This window comes from Blennius ocellaris (assembly GCF_963422515.1).
Source record: "Blennius ocellaris genome assembly, chromosome: 17".
Taxonomy (NCBI): domain Eukaryota; kingdom Metazoa; phylum Chordata; class Actinopteri; order Blenniiformes; family Blenniidae; genus Blennius; species Blennius ocellaris.
The window spans coordinates 12629479-12649222 of NC_137666.1; the positions used below are offsets into that span (position 1 = coordinate 12629479).

Genomic DNA, 19744 nt, shown 5'->3' on the forward strand with positions numbered 1-19744 from the left:
TGTGATACGTAGTACACATAAGATAAACATCCTCCGGGGAGACAACACAGCAGAAACGTCGGCACTCAAGTCTCTGGAGACGTCTTTTTGTCATGTACAAGGACCGAGTGAAGTTTGCTGAAGGAAACTAGTGTCGCTGCGGTGAAGTATACACAATTTTAAAGTTGACGCGGCGAAGGGGAATAATCCTCCAGGAGAGGCACGTTTCCGTGGCGCCGACTGTTAAAAGAAGCCATTGTGTGCTGTGATGATCAGCATGAGACTCTTAAACAAAGGGCTCAGTTTAGCTTGGAGGTGAAACACTGTATGTAGCAGTCTGTAAGCGATCGCTTTGATGTCTCTTCACCCCATTTCTCTCTTCTTAGTCCTCGCCTTATCTCTCTGCTCTCTTATACTCACACCACAAAACTCTACCTCACTTCACTGGATTATTTTACAGTCCATTGGCCTTTCACTCCTCAGCGAATACAAAATCCCATTGAACTCCTTACAGTTGATATGCTACTTATTTTGATATCACAGTTTTGGTAAGAGTCTTTAACGGCGATATGAGACCGGTCACAAGTATTCAGAGGTGAAAGAAGCTAAAAGTGAAATGGTCAATGTTTGATGTATTTATAGCAGTGTAAAACAGAATTGGGGCAAGCACGTTCACACCCAAGTTAGAAAGTCAAGGTTGCATCTGGCAACACAAGTAAGACAAAACAATAACTCCTTCTATCATTAGACTGGAAACTTTTATATGAAGGGTGTCAAACATATGGCCAAAGCTGGCACACCAGGGGGTGACCTTGAGAGTGTTAACAAATACAAAGACATCAAAAGAAAAGCTTCAATCAAAGCGTCTGCTCTTTCTAGCTCAATAATAGCAGGCGTGAAGTAATACTAACTCCGGAAAGCATATTGAAAATGGAAGCAACACTGGATATCACAATCAAAATATCAATCAGGTTTTATTTAACTTAAAGTTTCCATCAGCGGAAAAAAATGTCTAAATGAATAGGTTGTGGTTGTCAGTAAATACTGGGGGGGGGGGACCCGTTTACACATACCCATGTATCTAAGAAATGTTGATATAAATGACAATAAAAGACAAATAATGGAGCATGAATACCAGTAAAGCTACTTTCATGACCAGTCTTTCACAGCCAAACTTTAAAAAAAAAACTGACATCTTAGTAATTATAAAGCAGATTTAAACACATTAAAAGAGGAACAATGATTTTTATACAAACTTCTCAAACTCATTACTTCTGTGCTAAAAAGTGTTTCATTATTGAAATGGAAATGAAAAGAACGTCTGATATAGTGGGTGATTATATGAGATATTAGGATATTTTGAGGTAAAATGATTCCTGCCAAATATAGAATTTTATCTGATGCATTAAAAAAAATATAGATTATTTTCTCTTTGAAATACTCTATCCTAATTCTTCATTGCATTCGGCTGTTGACCCCATTTTACTTGACAGAGAACAGCATGTTTTGCCCCATTTCTCATCTCACAGATGAAGCCATCAATTGATGGAGCTGAGAATGAGGAAGTGCAGCGCGCCACCTAAAGCGGTTGTTTATCTTGCTGGCAGTGCCCACTCTCCTCGCCATATCTCTGTATCGTCGATTCGATCTTGTCTTACACTGAATATTACGCTCTGCCTTTGTGCTGCAGGACACAATCACAGTGAAGATGAAGAGCTCACGGCCTTGAAATTCCTCTTTTTCACTCAGCTTTTTGCTGAATGCCTCCCGAGTTTTAGCTTTTGCCTTTGTTTTCTTTCATTCAACAGGTCGAGCGTTTTGATTATATGACCACAAAACTGTTGCTCACTAGAATTGGCAGATCCTATCGAAAGATTATTCAGAAAGCCACGAGAAAAACCACCACAATATTGAACAGATTTAAATCGATAAGGGTTTTGATCCCTGCATCAAAATATGTAAATGTAATAAATTCTGAGATTGGATTTTGCTTCAGTCTATAGAGTTTACCCAACTATTATTGTCCACACTTATAGTCACACATTTTTATAGATGATACAATCACACAGTGAATGGATCCAGCAATCGACCGTTATTTTTTATTAGAAAGTTTTTTTTTTGTAATTTAGGTTTCATTCATTTCAAGTGTTTGGTTAATCCCCTGTTGTGATATAATACACTTTATTGTCCTGATTACTGAATTTATTTGGCCAAACACAATACACTAAAGCTATTGCATTACAAATGTAAAAGCACATTAAAACCTTATTCATTTATTAGTGCAAATTTGTAGTCATCCGTCTCATCTAAAACTAAATAACTAATTTGAAAAATAGCAATTTGACCATTTTGTTAATTTACACATGCTATGTAGTTTACTATGCCATCGTATGAATAATTTTACGAGAAAAACCTTCTGTGCCGACAAAAAAAATTATCATAATGAAAATGTGATAATGGAACAGAAAATAATCTCACTGCCTTATTTTGAACAGTGACAAATGTCTGTTGATAAACGGTGTTTTTCTCACGCTGGCCTCACTGGGGCATGCCACTGACGTTCACCTCCCAACCCTCCTCCTCCTCCTCCTCCTCGCCACCCTGGCCCCTGCATCACTCTCATGGCAATCTGCTGCCGTGGCGACCACGGGGGACGCAGCTGACCATATGATGAGCTGACCCCTGGTCTGACAGGGGAAGCTTTCCTGCTGATACACACAGGCACGCTCACATGCGGGAACACACACTTTGACAAGGAAAGCGCAGATTCAGACGCGCTCTGACATGTACACACATACATACACACACACACACACACGCACAGAGATTTTCCAATTTGCCCCGTCATGTCACAGCACAGCCCAGGTGGGCGTCCACTGTCGTGCCATGTCCACAGGCTACCCTCCTCCATGATTGGTTCACCTCCTCTACAGCTCTGTGCTTATTGGTGCAGGCCTGGTGTGGTTTGTCTCTGTGGAAATGTTACACTTTCTTCTTGGGTTTTGCCTCAAATGTGCACAATAACGCACAGGCTGTTCACGTTGACTCACTCTGTGGCTTCCATAAGCCGTCACCATCCCTCCCTCTTTCTACACATCCATGGAACCCATCATGCATATTGCGAGGATTTAATCCTCTTAATCTCATGAAGCGCTCAGGTGGACTTCATATTCCACATTTTTGGCTGCGGTTTTAGTATATGCATCCTGCGTGTTGCTGTGTATTTGGAAATGCATCTTCACAAACATGATTGCGTGCCATATTCGCCTACATGAAAGCGCTGCTTCACTAAGCCAAAGACTTCTTCGTTTGTACATTCTGTCTCTTCATCCACACAATATGTTTTGTTTAAATCACACTTATAAAGCAGCTACATAGTTGTATTTTGTTTCATAGGCTGAAATAGTCTGAGAGGTGCTAATGCCGCATTGTTGGTATACCTTTTGACTTGTGTACGCTCAGCATTCACACAATGGAGCAGGTAGATTACCACAAGTCCGACTCGTCCTTCTCTAATCTCTTAATTCTACCCAATAAGAAGGGGGGGAAAAGTAACCTTCTCCCCTCTTTGTCTCCTGTGCCCTTTGCCTTCCATTCTCTCGATTCTCTCCTCGCCTCTATACTCATCCCACTCACTGAGTACTGCTTATCCTTTACTAAACCTCCCTACTCCTACACTCATTTCCTCTTCCCCTTCATCCTTTCACCGTGATCATTTTTACTTAAGTTTTGTTTTGGCCACTACACATGTTTTCAGCTCCTCCTTTCCGTCCCCACGCCTTGACATCGCTTTGATTTTTGTGTGGTTCTCAAACCAGTTCGATTTTTTTCTATTTTTAATCCTGAACTGTCCCATATTGATTTTATTGCTAGGAAATCATTTGACTGATTGAGTTCAATTTATTTCTCATATAACTGTATTTCTTCTACATGAGAAAAAAAATTGTTATCGCTATTTAATGACAATTCTGATGTCATCTATTAATGCACTTATCATGTGAATCTGAAGCACCTTAATGTTTTGTAGGTTCATTTTACAATGTCCTTACAATAGTTACATGGACCATGAATAATCCGATTAAATGCTAATCTGATTAGATTAGCCGTATCTGATTGAATTTACAATCAGATCTGAGGAGGAGTTGTAACGCTGTTTATGATCTGATCAGAGTTCATGAAAATGGCACATTTGTTTGTTGAGTAACTTTAATGATCCCCTTTGAGGAAACAATTTCTCTTCATTCAGGCGCAGTGGGAAGATGCTGCAGGTCAAAGGTCTGGCTCGGGGATGCAGTGCTAAACTGTCAGCAGTGATTAAAACCTACACACCATTGAACACAAGCTTCTCTAATCTCAAAGCCACCGTTGCACCATGTCTGTTACATGCTGGGGGGGGGGGGGGGGGGGGGGTGGGCGGCAAAACAACAGTGGTCAGTTCAGGAAACAATGCTGAAACATCTGAAGGACCCTGTTTCTTTGCTTCAATTTCGCAATTATTTCTTTAATTAATCTGGAAAACAACTCGTTGAGATCGAGATCTGATCCGTTGACAGGGCAACAGTGCTCGGAGCAACTGAAAATGCAACTTTTTGAAAACGAACCATTCGGATAGCTTTTTCAAAACATTGCCGTGTAAACACAATTTCCCTCAAATAAAAATCAACGATGCGTTTTTACTTGACGCATCATGTAAACAGGGCCTGAATTAAAAATAAACCTTCTACAAAGCGACCATATTAATGCAGCAATTTCTGTGGCTTCAGTTCATTTTTCATATTTGGTTCTATTGTTTTGTTTTGGGTTTTTTTTCCATCCGTCCCACCTTGACATTTGCCAGGTCCCTTTCCCTGGTCGTAAGTATTTTGAAAGAAACTGGACATAGCATGTTTATATACATACAAAGCTTCATCTGGCTGGAATTATCTCCCCAGCTCTCAGAGATCTCAATTATCTCTCAGCTGCTTCAGGACTTCCTCATTACTTTTATCTTAAAACTTCCTTCCTGTGTCTTTAACCTTGCAGTTTTTACTTCTCTCTTCCCAACTGAAAGATAACTGTTACTGCTTTGCAATTCGGCCTGGTCTTGTGATGCTTGAGTTCCATGATATCAACTGTTCAGGGCTGGAGGCTGGAAGCGAGCTCTTCCATCTGAAGGGGCTGTTGTTGAACTGGATTACGTTCTCTTCGCAGGGATGTGAGGCGTCTGGTGGTGGCCATGTCGAGAGCCAGACTGGGCCTGTACATCTTCGCCCGAGTGTCACTGTTCCAGAACTGCTTCGAGCTGACTCCCGCCTTCAACCAGCTCACTGCCAGACCAATGCAGCTGCACATCAGACCTCACGAGTACTACAACCAGGAACAGCCTGTACGCAAATGCACACACAGTCACATTAATTTGTTGAAGCACAGTACTCTCATACTTCATTAAGTCTGTCTGATTGTGACATACTCGTTCACCGGATTGGATGATAAGAGATGAGCTTAGTTTCCCTTGCATTTCAATAACTGTTGCCATCTCCAACATCCCATCGCATCAGTGCCGCCACGGCCTTTTGGCTCCATCTAATCCTGCCGCTATATTCTGAAAGGAATCCTCCCGCCCTTTGGTCTTTGCGGGTCCCAAGTCTTTCCGCAGCTTTACCCAAGGGCCCCGTTCTGTTAACAGCATTGTGCACGGGGGGCCATCTGTGAGCATGGGAAACACGGGCCGGGCTATAATTAACCCCTGAAGGTCAGAAGGCAAAGCCACTCTCCCAAATCCCGCCTGGCCAGCATGAGACGACTGTTGTCTGGCCACTGTGTCTCAGTGACAGGCATGTGTGGCAACAGGGGTGTCTAAAATACCCTGCAGCCGCTGACACTTCCTCTGAGTCTGGAGTGTTCATTCCCACAGGGGACAGCTCTTTCGGGCACACACATGCGGCCCCTGCTTAGCCGGACTGTCTGGAGTCAGTGGGTCCATGTTGCTTACGCACTGACGCGCAATAAAAATCCCGTTTATGTGTCACTGTTTTACCAGAAATGTTACTCTTCGATTAACATGTTTACATCACTGTTAAAATGAAGAAGTGAGATGGTAAAGATGGATGTATAATCGTGCTCAATCTCCAAAGAATCCATTAACGATGAGGTTTTTTTTTTTTTTTTCACTGCAATGAAACGGCACAGTTAATACAAAGAGTAACGAAGCGCGTGAGTCACTCGATTTGACGTGTGTGCATCCCCATCCATCTCCTCGCCTTCAGTTGAAACTAATACTCAATCTGCATGCTAATACTGTCAAAATTACCTCCTGCGCATCCTTTTTTGGGGGGGGCGGGGGAGTGTTGTGATCACTGATTGCTGTTGGAGAAAAAAAAAAGTTTTTTAATAAGAAGCAGCTGGGGGGGCGGGGGTGTTGTATTGTCATTTCCCCGCACACTTTGCCTCGGATCAATACTTCAGCAGGTAGTGCCTGAGAGGCGGAACACTAACGAGACTGATTTCTTCATTGTTATTCCGTTCACATCCCATCCGGAATTCATAAGACTCGCGCTCAACTGTTAATCTTTTGACTCTTCCCTTCAGAGAGACGCGTCTGGACAGCCCGACCAGACTGTGAAGAACATGCCAGAGATGGCAAACCTGGTGTACAACATGTACATGCACATGATCCAGACCTCCCAGAAGTACAGACAGGTAAACTGTTTTCACATACTACATAACCCCAGTGTGTCCAGGAAGAAAGAAAGGAAAAAAAAAAGAACAACCAGCTGCACAGATGCGACTGTAAATGAAATTTACGAGCCGCAGCATCATAAAGTTCACGATACATCCAAGGCAGTTAAAATCATGTACAAAGACGAACAATAACCTCCGCACCCAAACAGACATCTTTAACTTTCTTAGAGCCCCAACAGCTGTCGCCCTTTATCTGCTTTGGGTCTGGGTATTTTTAACTTTTACATGTTAATCCAGTACAGTAAATAGGTCAGATGTAAGAATTGTTGCAGTTGCACATGCAGAGAATTAACGGGCCAGAAGCCAAACACGAGTGAAGCTCCAGTGTTTTTTTTTTCTTTTTTTTCCCCCCACTCTAAATTTGCAGTCTCAGTTAGAGCTGGGCTTCCTTTTGACTCTTATTTGTATTCTTGTGTCCTCAGCAGATTATGTTCCTGTTGAAAACATTCAGGTGGTTCATTATCACTTTATGAACATAAGCTTTTCCCTTCAGATCAGGGGGAAACTGTTTGTTCTCCTTCTCCAAAATAACCTATCTGGATGCATTTTATTTGTCATATTCCATAAAAAATTCCCATTAAAGTGAAAGTTGCAAAACCTACACTGCATTTGTTTGAGGTAACTGACTGCAATCTGACACATGGTACCTTTAATACATATAATTTATGTTGTTATTTATGGTCATATATGTGTCATACATATATATTATCTGGTTGTATTGATTCATAAGGATTGTTAGGTGAAAGTTATTGTAGGGCAACACATTGGAATATAGAATTGTTGTGGGGAAAATAAACACCAATATTTACAAGAAAACTGAAAATGATCATTTATTTACATTTCTGACTGGAGTAATTCAAAGGGCTTTTCAGAAACCTGATCTGTTGACCACGTGGTAGTAGTGCAGGGACGTCAAACCCAGCCTGCAAGAAGCTATAATTCATCTCCAAATAGCAAAGAAAACATAATAAAAATAGTAAAGAACACATGGAATGTTTAACACAGATTTCTTAAGAATAGCAGACATAACACTGAAACTCAAGCTAAAATAGCTGTAATGCATCCATGAATTTTAATGTTTCACTGCATTTTACATAATTAAAATTAGCATTATGTTGAAATTGCAGTAATTACTGATAGTATTTGTTGTTCATAGTTTGGTAAAATAGAGACTTTTTCAAAGCTTATACAGGCAACAACAAAGAGAAACTTAAAAAAGAAAATTCAATGAAAAGATTGTTATGGCACCGTTTCACCACATGGTGAAATAGTGCCGTAATAAACTTTAAATTGTTGTGAAATGCATTAATGATATAATATGAGTTATAATGAATAAAATTTGGTTGTTTTGACGGTTTTGCTTTTCTTTGGCTTTGCAGCAGCAGAAGTCGCTGGCTTTGCCTCCTCAACAATCCAAGGCCGAAGCCGTGGAGCAGAAAGCTCCGGCTCCGGCTCCGGCTCCGGCTCCGGCTCCGGCTCCGGCTCCAGGTCCTGCTGGCAGCAAGGAGCCGCAGGAAGAAACCCCGATGGAGCAGGAGGCCGCAAAGGAAGAGGCAAAACCAAAGCCAAACTCAGAGGATGCCGGTGCGAAAGATGAAAAGCAGGATCCAGCCGACCACGCGAAGATGCCGGAGCATCCTGGCAGAGATAGCGACAGCGAGGAGGAGCAGGCGGAGTAGAGCAGCTCCATATGGGACTATAGAGAAACTAAGACGATTCCTTTTAAAGAAAGTGTAAAAATGTGTTAGTATCCAAGTGTTTTCTACTGAATCCTGATGTTCGAATGTTTTCCTTCCAAAAACATTTTGTACTTTGTTTCTGCATTTACTTTAATAAAAAAAAACGCCATTTTTACTTGTGGATGACATGCCAACTACACTCTCACTGCTGCCATCGCTACTAATACTCTAATCTATATATATATCTCTCCACCTCGCATGCATCCTCTAACATGTAGTGTACAATCAACATGTTGAAGCTTTGTTAGAATCTCTCTGTCATGATACGTCCATCCATTCATCTGCCGCCCTCCAATCTGATTGGCCCAGCCTATACAACTAAGCTGCATTTGTAGGTCACTGGCTTCACCCGAGGGCCAGTGTGCATGCTGGGGGATTTCAACTGGCCCTCTGGATGTACACAGTCACTCAACCAGCAACCTCAAATCCTCTGCCATTCATTCATAATTTTGCGTGGAGGGCTGCCAGTGAAGTGTATGGCGGTGTCGTTTACAATCAATTCAGTGACTAAACGGGACTACGAGAAGAAACTGCCCAAAACATGGTAGTTGGAGCTTAAATAAATCACGATAATTAACGTAAAGAAGTTAACCCAGTTCACAAACCCTGCAGGTGGAAACGCAGACTGGAAATTATCATGCACCAGAGGTTAGTCCTGGTTACATCAGACCTGAGGCGGGCTGATGGAGCGGGTCAGCTGCACAGCTGCTTGTGTCCAGGCCAGTTTAAGGATGGACAACCACGTGTTGACGGATGTAGAGAGACACATTGTCTGCATTCACTCAAGTGTGGAGGAATGAAATGTCCATTTTCCCCCTCATCTGAGCGGAGGGCACACCGAGGCTGGAGGTCATGCGAGATTTCTGTGGGCAACGCCTTCCTGTCTGTGAGAAAAAGGGATTAGAAGGAGAATTTGGATAAGAGATTATTATAGCCTTCAACATGAAGCCAGATGATTTTTTTTTTGCATGAGATAGTTAACTTGTTTTATAAGATCCTAGTCTGTTTGGCAGCTCTCCCAGATGTCCTGCCATATCATTAATTCTGAAACTCATGACACACTGCATAGTTTTTCAGTCACATGAATGTCTGCATTGTGTAATCTCCTTCCCCTCCTGAGAGGTTGACTTTCTGTTTCCTCTGAGCCTCATGGCCTCATGTGAGTCGGGCTGCCTGTGGTACCTTGTAGTAAATTGGAGCTAACTGGTGGGAAGTGACTACTGCTCATACGCATCATCTTCGTCTGTGGAAGTCCTTTGTAGGATCTGGGAGAATTTGCTGCCAGCGAGTCAGGAAAGCAGACGCTCCATTCCTCCACAACATTTCTTACCCCGCTGAAGGTGAACATGTCTTTTATACTCACTCGACAGGTATTCATTGCGTTAATAGCTACTTGGTAAAGCTCTTACTTCTAACCTTTGGTTTATCTCGGAGACTAACAGCATGCAACAAGTGAGCATTTTTACTTGAATTATCTTCAGTATTTCTAGACAGTTGATGGTGAGTCAGACATTTAAATGGGTTTATAATGTATGTAATAGAGGTTAATAAGGATATTTCTAAAGCTGGAAGAGTTGAGAGTTTTTGTGTGAGAACTGAGGTTGTAACAGTCAGGTGGCACACTGGAGTAGAGGATTGCACTCCTGCTTCATAGCAAGGGAGTCCCCAGTTTGAGTCTTCTCCTTTCCATGTTCTTCCTGTGCAGGTTTTCTAATGATACGCAAAACATGCATTTGAGAATAATAGGTCACTTTAAATTTAACATAATTGTGTGTGTGTGTGTGTGTGTGTTTCTGTATTTATCCTGTGGTGTTTTAAAGAAGTAAACAATATAGCCATAGGAAGAATCTGGCCCACAACGCCACTATGGATTTTTTTTTAATGACCAAAACACTCTTTTGGGCGGTGCACCAGGAGATATCAATAAAATTGTCTTTATATTGAGAGTATAGTACATTTTGATATCAAGTGTGAATCTTCAAAAATGTATGGTCTGCAGAACAACAAAGAAAAATAGTTTAAATCTAAATGTTTCTATGCCACTACTTTACCGGTTGTCTGACACCTCTGTTAAAGATGAAGTAGTGGATTATACCAGCAGTAGAACTTTGCTTGGTCGAGTGGTACAGTGTAGAATAGTTGTGCTTTTGGTGGCTGATTTTTTCTTGGGTTTTTTTAACTCTCTTGTTTAAATGTAAGGCCATTTACCCAAAAGCACGGGACTCACCATGGGACACACTCGTGTTGTCTGTGTAATTTGTTGCCCAACCCTACATGACAGTGGTGTCACAACAGGAAATTACACACGAGGCCGAGTCAAGACAGCGGTGCCTGGAGGGGAGGAGGAGCTGAACAATGTGTCTTAAAGCAAAGGCGCGCTTAGAAAATCAGTCTGACGGCATACAACTCTTTCACACTCATGAAACTATCGCTTCTACCATCTCAACTTCAAGGATGGTCTCTGGGGCAGGTTTTTCTAGAGAATTTTATCCCTCCAAAAAATATGTACAGTCATTCTCCTCTATTTTAATATTCCATTTTATGTGAAAACAAAACAAATGTCTTCCTACTGTTTACTACTAATAAATGTTTAGAGGGACTCAGAATAATTAGCAGGTCATCATCACGATAACACAAATACAGCTCAGAATAGCAGCACATTTTACTCGGATTTTACTCGGAGCTGCTGTTTGTTATCAGCTTCGACAGTAATGCTTATTACCGAAGTAAAGTTATGCATGATCTCTGCTCATCTGCTATTAGTGGGTGACTAATGTGCCAGCGCCGGTCTGCAGCACGATGTAAGTGGGTGGCCTGCTGACCCAAACTGGCAGACGGGGCTGGTGGTTATTGCTTGAGGTTGCCAGCTTATCGTGCTTTGTGAAGGCCACAGCCTAATCCTGACGGGTACATCCAGATCATCAACAGGGCACGTTTCAATCTGATAATCTCCTATCATCACAGAAGAAGCACCGCTGCTCACGGGAAAACACTGATGCTATTGTTGCGACTGGCACACTATCGCAGGCGATCTAAAACGCCCCGCAGGCAGGCCTCTTCCGAAATCTGTTATAGTTGTAGAACAGCTTAACTCGGATCTGTCGGGCTTTGCGAAGCATGTCAACATCCTCTTAGAGCCAGTTATCACTCATCCTAAACTTTGTCTCTCTCCAACAGAGCAGGATGGCTAATTGCGGCACATGTTTTTGGTGCATCGTTTGGCTGGTGATCCTGCTGTGTATCGGCTGGCCTCTCAGCATCCTTCTCGGGGGTCTCTACGGTCTCGTCACCCCCCTCACCACCTGCCTGGGCCTGGACCGACTCTCTGACTTGCTCCTGGAGGGGGCCAACATCGGTCGAACCTGTGCTAATAACATGAGGCACGGGAAGCCTCTGTGCTAACGTCCACTGCCAACACTGAAAAGGTTTCTCGATGTCTCGATTCGATGTCTGTTTTATGTGGGAGTATCCTGAGATGCCTGGGAGAGGAGTGTCCCCGCAACCTTTTGTAACAACGCGGTCCAGGAGGTCTGGAAAATGGATTCTACTCCTACTGTTAACGTGAAAATAACCATGGATTTCAAATTTCTTTGGGTTTGTCAGGAAGAAAATAGGCTTTGTGTCCACGGTCCGTGTTTGATGCTTTATTCACGTTGACACTGTGTGCAAAAGATAAGAACGAAAATAGCTATTTAACAATGGAAATGTTTAGACTTGTAAATGACTGTACGGAAACTTAATGCGATTAAAAATGGCTTTGAACTTGCCCTCTGTGGTTGTTGACTGACTTATTGTACAAAGTGTTTGCTGGAAAATCCCCGTGGCGAAATCTCAAGGTAAATAAAAAGATAGAGAAGCTGCAGATGTGATGCATTTAAGCTCATTTTTGTTTACCTGCTTTTCTTATTTAGCGACACAAGGGATCAGGGATTAACCTTTGAGAGAGATGATGCACATGACTGTGTTCATGTAGACAATATATGGGAAAGACGACTTCATGAACAGGCTGATCAAACATTAACAACCTGGTCAGCCATGTGGCTTGTTCACTTCACGAACTAAACAAAGATTGCATGTAACATTCAAGTTTGGACAACTTAAAGTGAGAAATAGAATTCAGATTAGAATGTCTAAGGACAGAAAAACAAACTGCCAAAAGATCTTTGTCTTTTGTCTTTTTGTCTTTTGAACTAGCACATGATTTACTAAAGCAAAGTTTATCCAGTGGATCATCTTCCAGTCATACAGAAACAAAGTGATATGTTCTCAGTGGGGCCTTTTTAGAGTTTAAATGAAAGCTGAGAGGAACTGAAGGACTGTAACTTTCAAATTGTTGGTCACAGTTTCACAGCCTGCTGCCGTGATTGGCTGAAACAGTTTTGAGACATTTCGTTTAAAAACTACTCTGACCATACTATGTCAAATACACACACATTGTTTGTGTCTGTCCAGCTAAGGACTCACAAAGTATGGATTAAAATATTGTGAGTTCGGACTGAAAGTGGGAGCAACTTTTCCAGCAGAACTTTCAGATTGTGTCTGAAGTCGCCTGACCCTCTGGTTCAAAAACCTCGAAAGCCATTTCTTTCTATTGTTTCTTCATAACAGCCTGTTAACTTCTTTTTGAGACTTCGATAGCTTGTTATGATAGTTCTGAAGTTTTCGGCTTAAGGTTTAGGCTTGACTTCCCTCAAAAAAGTAAAGAAAAAAAAATAGAAAACCCTTGAAAGTTTCCACACACAGAGTTCTGTGAAGGAGTGTGATCCAGCGGCTCAAAGTGCTCCGCAGTTGCACTGAAGTTTTGACACCGAGGCTTCGTGCCTGAGAAAAGTTCTTGAACTTTGAAAGCCAACACCCAGAGGAAAGGGTGAAAAGTTCTCAGCTCAGAGGTTCGGATGTGAAGGGGGGGACTGGATTTGTGCACCAAGTAGAATTCAGCTGAGACTCTGCATCAGATATTTGGTTAATGGGCCTTTTCTTTTTTTTTTTTTCAGAAAGTGCAGCAAATCTTTCACACTATTTTAAAGACATGAGGACGAGAGGTAGTTTCCTGCTTCTAACAATATAGGGTTACTTAAATTATAGGCAGCCTTCTTCATTATATCATCAGTAGGTTAAGTTAAAAATATATATATTTAAAAAAAAAAACCAAATCATCACTTATTCTTGACTCAATGTAAATTCAGATTCCTAGGATCTCAAAGTTTTGCATTTCCTTTTCTTTGATAAATGAAGAGCCATGAATGGTTTCTGACCTGAAGTCGAACCAGGTCTGTGCCATTATCCCTGCAGTGTCTCATGGGGACAGCAGACCATGTTTAATTCCATTTCTTTAAGGCTAATTGTTAGTTTCAACCTCAGTGACTCAACCCGGCTCGCCCGCAGCTATCATGACAAACAGGGAAGGGGGCCGCTTGTGCTTGACCAAATATTTTAGAGGGATATCATAGTAAATTACCATTTTTCATCCCTTAAGTTCTAATTTAGTGACCTTAGCTCACCCTTTGCTGCATTACATCTGCTGGAATCAGCCCAGTTTGCTTTAGGAGAGCTTTGCTTCTACTTTGTTCATAAATTGATGGTTTCATTAAAAAAAAAAAAAAAAAAGTTTCTGCTTAAAAACAGCAAACTTCTCTTGTTGATAATTATCCAGTGGAAAGAAAAAAGTAAACCTATAATCAAAAGGAAGCATGCTTTCAGAGTGGAAGAGTCCATTTCAGCCTCATTGATGGGCGACTGCCATGACTCAGCACAGGTGGAATAACACTGAGCTTTCTATGTGCAGTTCTCTCCATGTGTCGGATTCCCTCCCACAGTGTGAAAACATTCGCTTGAGGTGAACTGGCAACTTTAAATTGCCGATAGGTTGTATACAGCAACTGTTGGGTTTTAGTCAGCCGGGATTGGCTCCTGTTCCCCCCGAGAACCTGTGTTGAAGATTGAAAACACAAGACTTTTATTGACTGATTGACACAAATAGATCAGAATAATGTGGGGAAACCATCATCTGCTTTCTGATTCAGGACGGGCTTGTTTGTTTTCACGGTTGCTTCTTCTAAGAGGCAGCAACACCATTACTTTAGAAGTTTGATTCGTCTGCGGCCTTGCAAATCACTTCTGAATCTCCCAGAAATATCAAAGGCTTTCCATATATTTGCCCAATGGTCACTGTCAGCTGAGTGAAGAAGAAAAAAAGGCTCACCGAGGCACCTTTCACACTTTTCTCTTAGAAGATACTTTTGAAGCTGCTGGTGAAGAGAAGAGCAACACATGAAACAGAATAAAAGTTCAATAGGGTATGCAGAAAAAGAAAAACGAAAACTGATGCGGTCAGTAAAAAGAGCTGCAACCAATCGGCCCAGGAGTGTATAGCTGCTGTATTTACTGCAGTACTTTGCTTCATTGATTACTTTAGTTTTAGTACATTAGTTTTGTTTGGAGGCTGCCTCAGAAGTTTTTCTTTCTTTTTTTTTTTCTAATTTATCAGCTTCCGTGAAGTCAGCATGCTGCAATGCAAGCTACATGTCGGAGTGACTAATACGCTTTACAATGTGAAGGCTAAATTAAGCACGACTATCAGAAAGTCTGTTTCACTGAACTCCTCCAAACGGTGTTGCAGTACTCTGCTTAAAAACTCGGAAGCTTTCCTATCAGTTTCGACGCCTCACCCATTCTCAGCTACCACCAAAAATAGCTGAGGATTCAATACTTAGGAGGAAACCCTATAAATACTTACCAAAAACTGCCCGTGCTGAGCTGCCTACCTACAAATCTGTGCAGCTGTCTATTTTGTAGCTTATTCAAATTCGAGTCAAGGAATATTTCATTATTCAATCCAAACTAGGGTTTTATCCTCATTTCTTTCCACTCGCTGCTGACTGACACACCCTGACAAAACCTCGCTCATTCTTTTAATTCGGGCTATAATCTCAGACAAATTTCTTTTTTAAACAACAAGGAAGTCAATGCCAAGATGCATAATGCAATATTTATGTAGGTATAAAATGAGACCTATTTTGATGGCTTGTTTGTTCCTGTACTGAAAAAATCTAGAGGAGAAGGAACACATGCCCAAAACATTGCATGATTTTAACACAACTTTGTCTGTTTTTCCTCCCAGAATTCCTGGCAGACAATGCATGAGGCAACAGACCTTGATGCCAAGATGACATTAAAACTAAAACTAAAACAGAGAGAGAGAGAGAGAGAGAGGAGGCAAGCTGGTGAATATTTCATTGGGGTCTGTGACTGGGAATGAAAGAATCCTGCTCCTACTGGCTGCAAAGAAACCTGGGAGGCAGATAGACAGAGAGAGAGCGAGAGTGAGAGAGCGAGAGTGAGAGAGAGAGAGAAGATAAGTATAGGCCTCCCCATTCAATTAACCACATACTGTTCTGTAATTTCAGCTCCAAATACATGCACGTGCACGCATGCACGGCAACACACAACATGCAGCCGCCGCACTGTTCAATGGCTATATGAGGAAACGTCACTTTGCCAGGGCTCAAAGTGGGCCACTTCTCCGCAAGCGCTCCACAAGAGGAAGAAGCTCCCCCGGTTTTTGGTTACCTAATGAGGGGATTTCAGGAGTTTCTTGTTGTTCTGGCTGGTGGAGGAAGAGGGAGGAGGACAATTTGGGACATTTTTGATAAAATCAGTGCTGAGCACAGCCGCTGCTGAGGACGCTGAAGTTACAGTAAACTATGTTGAATTTTCTTGAGCCTTTTTCATATGTGACAACACCAGGAAGAGTGAACAAAAAAAAAATCTATAGATAGATAGATAGATAGATAGATAGATAGATAGATAGATAGATAGATAGATAGATAGATAGATAGATAGATAGATAGATAGATATGGATAGATAGATTGAAGTTGATATATTCACCAAATTGCTGGAAGTTTAACTAATTCAGCAACAATGCCTTTTCTCTTTGCTCCTTTGAAGTAAACCTTTAGTGTCTATCTTCATATGTTGCAGCCTCATGTGTTTGTGTGGCATGGTTCTCTTTTTATTGTGTGCGTTAGTCATATAAACATGTGTAGAAACATTTCAGACTTGCAAAATCACATTTTACTATTTTATTTGTGTAAATTTAACATGAATGGGTTGTTATGAAATGAACTGTGATGACAGTTTAACTCAGTAAAGCAACTAAAAATTAAATTAAGTACCAGTATGTTGTTTTCCCCCACACATTCTGAAATATATTCTTAGTATGTGGAATATAGAAGAAGATAATCCACTGTGTTCATATACCAGTTACAAAATGAACATGAGTAATCATTTGTAATAAGACAACCAGAAGTTGCCTGCAAGCTTATTATATAATATATGTTTATAAAAGAATAGTATGTACTTTTGACGAATGGGACTTATTGGTCCAAAGTATCAGTGACAGTGAAAGAGCAAATGTTTACAGTATCACTTTAGCCATAGTGACAGTGATCCGAGCTCCATGCTTCTCTGAGGTACCCAGTGGAAGACCCTAACATAAGCCAACAGCTTGTCACTCAGTATTCGGCACACGGGCCAGAAAGAGGGCACCAAATTTTCACAGAGCAATATGTTTCATGTCTTCTCTCTGCTGTGACCTTTAAATGGCCCCTGACGCTCAACACAGATGCATGCGACATGTTAGAGAGAACAAAGTGCTTTCAGACCATTTGTATTGAGCGAGTTTTTGATGAACAGCTCATATGCTACAAGCCTGCATAGGCACATTCTAATATCTCTGCACACTATCGACTTAGGTACAAAACCTTGCCCGCATCAGGCAAATGACTCCCCCTCAGGGTTCTTTAAAGGGATTTGTACTCTGTTTATGATGTGAAAATCCCATAGAAAATCAATATGTTTTTTTGTACAGGACAGTTTTGTCCTTATTATCTTGTCTCTGCTGCTGAGTAATGAGGCCCATCTCCAGAGGGGCTTTAAGTAGGAGGAGAATGATTGTGCCACAGTGATTTAATCTCAGTAGCAACTGCTAAAGTGAAAGTCACACTCCAGGATTGTTTGAGCTGCCTCCAAGTGTCCCAGTGTCTAATCCAGGCAATGGCATGAGCCTTTCACACCCGCGGATGCTCTATGAGGTAATATTTTAAAGATCCCAATACCAGTACACATGGCAAGCTCCTGCTCTGGCAGTGACAGTGCTCACAATGATATGGGACAGCAGCAAACACTGATATGCCCTTTTTTAAAAGTGATTTCATATTGTAACGTTTAAGGGCAAACTCAGACCGATCCCTTCTGATCTTTACAGCGTCGTCCTCTGTGGAGACGTAAAACTAAGCTATGGTCCAAAAAAATGTTAGGGATATTTAAATACTGGGGCAAAAGGATGCTCAAAGCAGACCACTGCCTACCATTTATTACATAAGAGCAAAACAAAGAGTCACACAGTGAAGGGTTATGGCTCCGGGTCGGGTGACAGCAGCATATGATTCATGGCTTGCTGTGCCCTTTTGTCTTGTCCTCCTTGTGGTGGGACCATCCACTGCTCTTAGCCAATGTTATTTTACAGCCTTCAGAGTTCCTTCTGTTTCAAGCAAACCGGCAATGTCATTTTCTGTGTCTACTTCTTTCCTCAGTGCAGGAATAAATAAAGAGTATGGCACATGTCACAACAAGAGATGTTCCTTTTTCCTTATTGTTTCGATGTAGGGAGCAACAAATATGATCAGTGTTCCAAAGTCTTTCTCATACAACAGAAAACATTACACATACAACACATTCAATGTGCAGCAAAAAGCTTTGATATATGCAGGTGAAGCATTGGAGAGTTGGTTCCCGTGAAGTATTTGCTGAGTAAACTGAATGCAAATGCCGAGAGAAGCTGTAATTTCACAATTCTCCATATGTTGCATAATCTCCACATCAGTAAATTCCAAGAATTATAATTAGCGAAATTCATCGATTTTATGCATACGAACGCTGCAAACGCACAGGCCAGAGTCTGTTTTCCATTACTATGGACTGAGCCCGGCAGCGTGTGGTGCACATTTGTGAAATGAAATCAAGTAGTTGGGGGCTGATGGGGACACCCTCACACTGACTGCTCTGAAATGAGGAGGAGTGTTTGGTCTACAGGATGGCTGCCCCTCTTTGGGATAAATTTGAAATGTGGGCTTTGGAGCAGCTGCTGCCACCAGCTGTATGGCACAAGTGGTCTCTCCATTTGCTACTGTCAGCCTGCATGTACACTGCAGGCTAAATTGATATGTGAGTAAAGGATATTTTAAGAAACACACACAAACAATACAAAACAAGAAGTTGTGGATGTGTACTCGGTGTTGGTCATGTTTGGACGTTTTAATAGGTGTCACAAGATTTGAATGGATTAGCCATAGTCTGATTTCCTCTCCAAACAATTTTATTTTAGGTGATTTTGATATTAAGTGAAGTGTCATATCTCGTTTTATCATAAAAGGGAAAGAAAACTAACCAACAATTAATTTTCACAAGGTGTTAAACTCAATGGGTGTCTTTGTTGACTCTGAAGACATTTCTGTATATTGATTTACTGTAAAAATGAAGTAATGGTTACATATTATAACTATCAATGCTAAAATAAGAGTGTTCATGTTTTAAACCACTTCGGCTGCTTGAGATTATCTTTAATAGCCCATTAGATACACTAAAGAAGTAGATGTGGAAGATAACAAGAGGGACATGGCATGGCCAGCCTTAATATGAAGAAGTTACCAGCGCCCTCTCGACAAAGAGAAATGGTAAAACAACTCATGAGTAGTCACACACAGCTGCCAGGCGAAGTCACACGGGATTGGGAAAAACCCAGTGGCTGAGTGTTTTGTCTTGCCCACAGACACTTTGGCACATGTTGGCTTGATAGGGATGTGAACCACTGACTTTGGAAATGGAAGTCAATCCGCTTCACCAGCTGCAGCCACTCTCAAGTCAACAAAGCCATTTCCTCTGTGATATAAATATTAAAGTTTACCTCTTGGGGCCCCCTGTGCTTTCACACCTACTGCCCTAAAAATTCAATGGAGCCACTCCTGGTTAAATCTACTAAACCTATGTGGCTCTTTATCTTTCAGTTGGATAATTTTATGTTGTTTATAAAACATCAGTAAGTTTGAAGAACTGTGGTGGTTCATATTGGAGAACAAAGTGAGTATATGAGCAGATTACTCACTAAGGTTGTTGTTGTTTTTTTAAAGAAAAACATGATGAAGGGTAATCAGTGCGTAAAAGATCAAAATAAGGCAGTGATCGTCCTCCTGCAGACACAGAGTTCCGTCTCCCCGTCAAGCCTTTCATGGAAAGGCTGTTGTCAAAG

The 19744-nt window shown here is 41.5% G+C and overlaps 1 protein-coding gene across 1 annotated transcript in view; it reads left to right on the forward strand.

The window, feature by feature from the left end:
• The window catches only part of aqr (aquarius intron-binding spliceosomal factor), a 50309-nt gene extending 41793 nt beyond the window's left edge, over positions 1 to 8516 (forward strand). Inside the window, exons 34-36 of the mRNA XM_080513172.1 lie at positions 5170 to 5344; positions 6547 to 6657; positions 8079 to 8516. Of these exons, the coding sequence (XP_080369298.1) occupies positions 5170 to 5344; positions 6547 to 6657; positions 8079 to 8378 (586 nt within the window). The 3' untranslated portion in view covers positions 8379 to 8516. The remainder of the gene's footprint in view (positions 1 to 5169; positions 5345 to 6546; positions 6658 to 8078) is intronic.
• The last annotated feature ends 11228 nt before the right edge of the window (positions 8517 to 19744 follow it).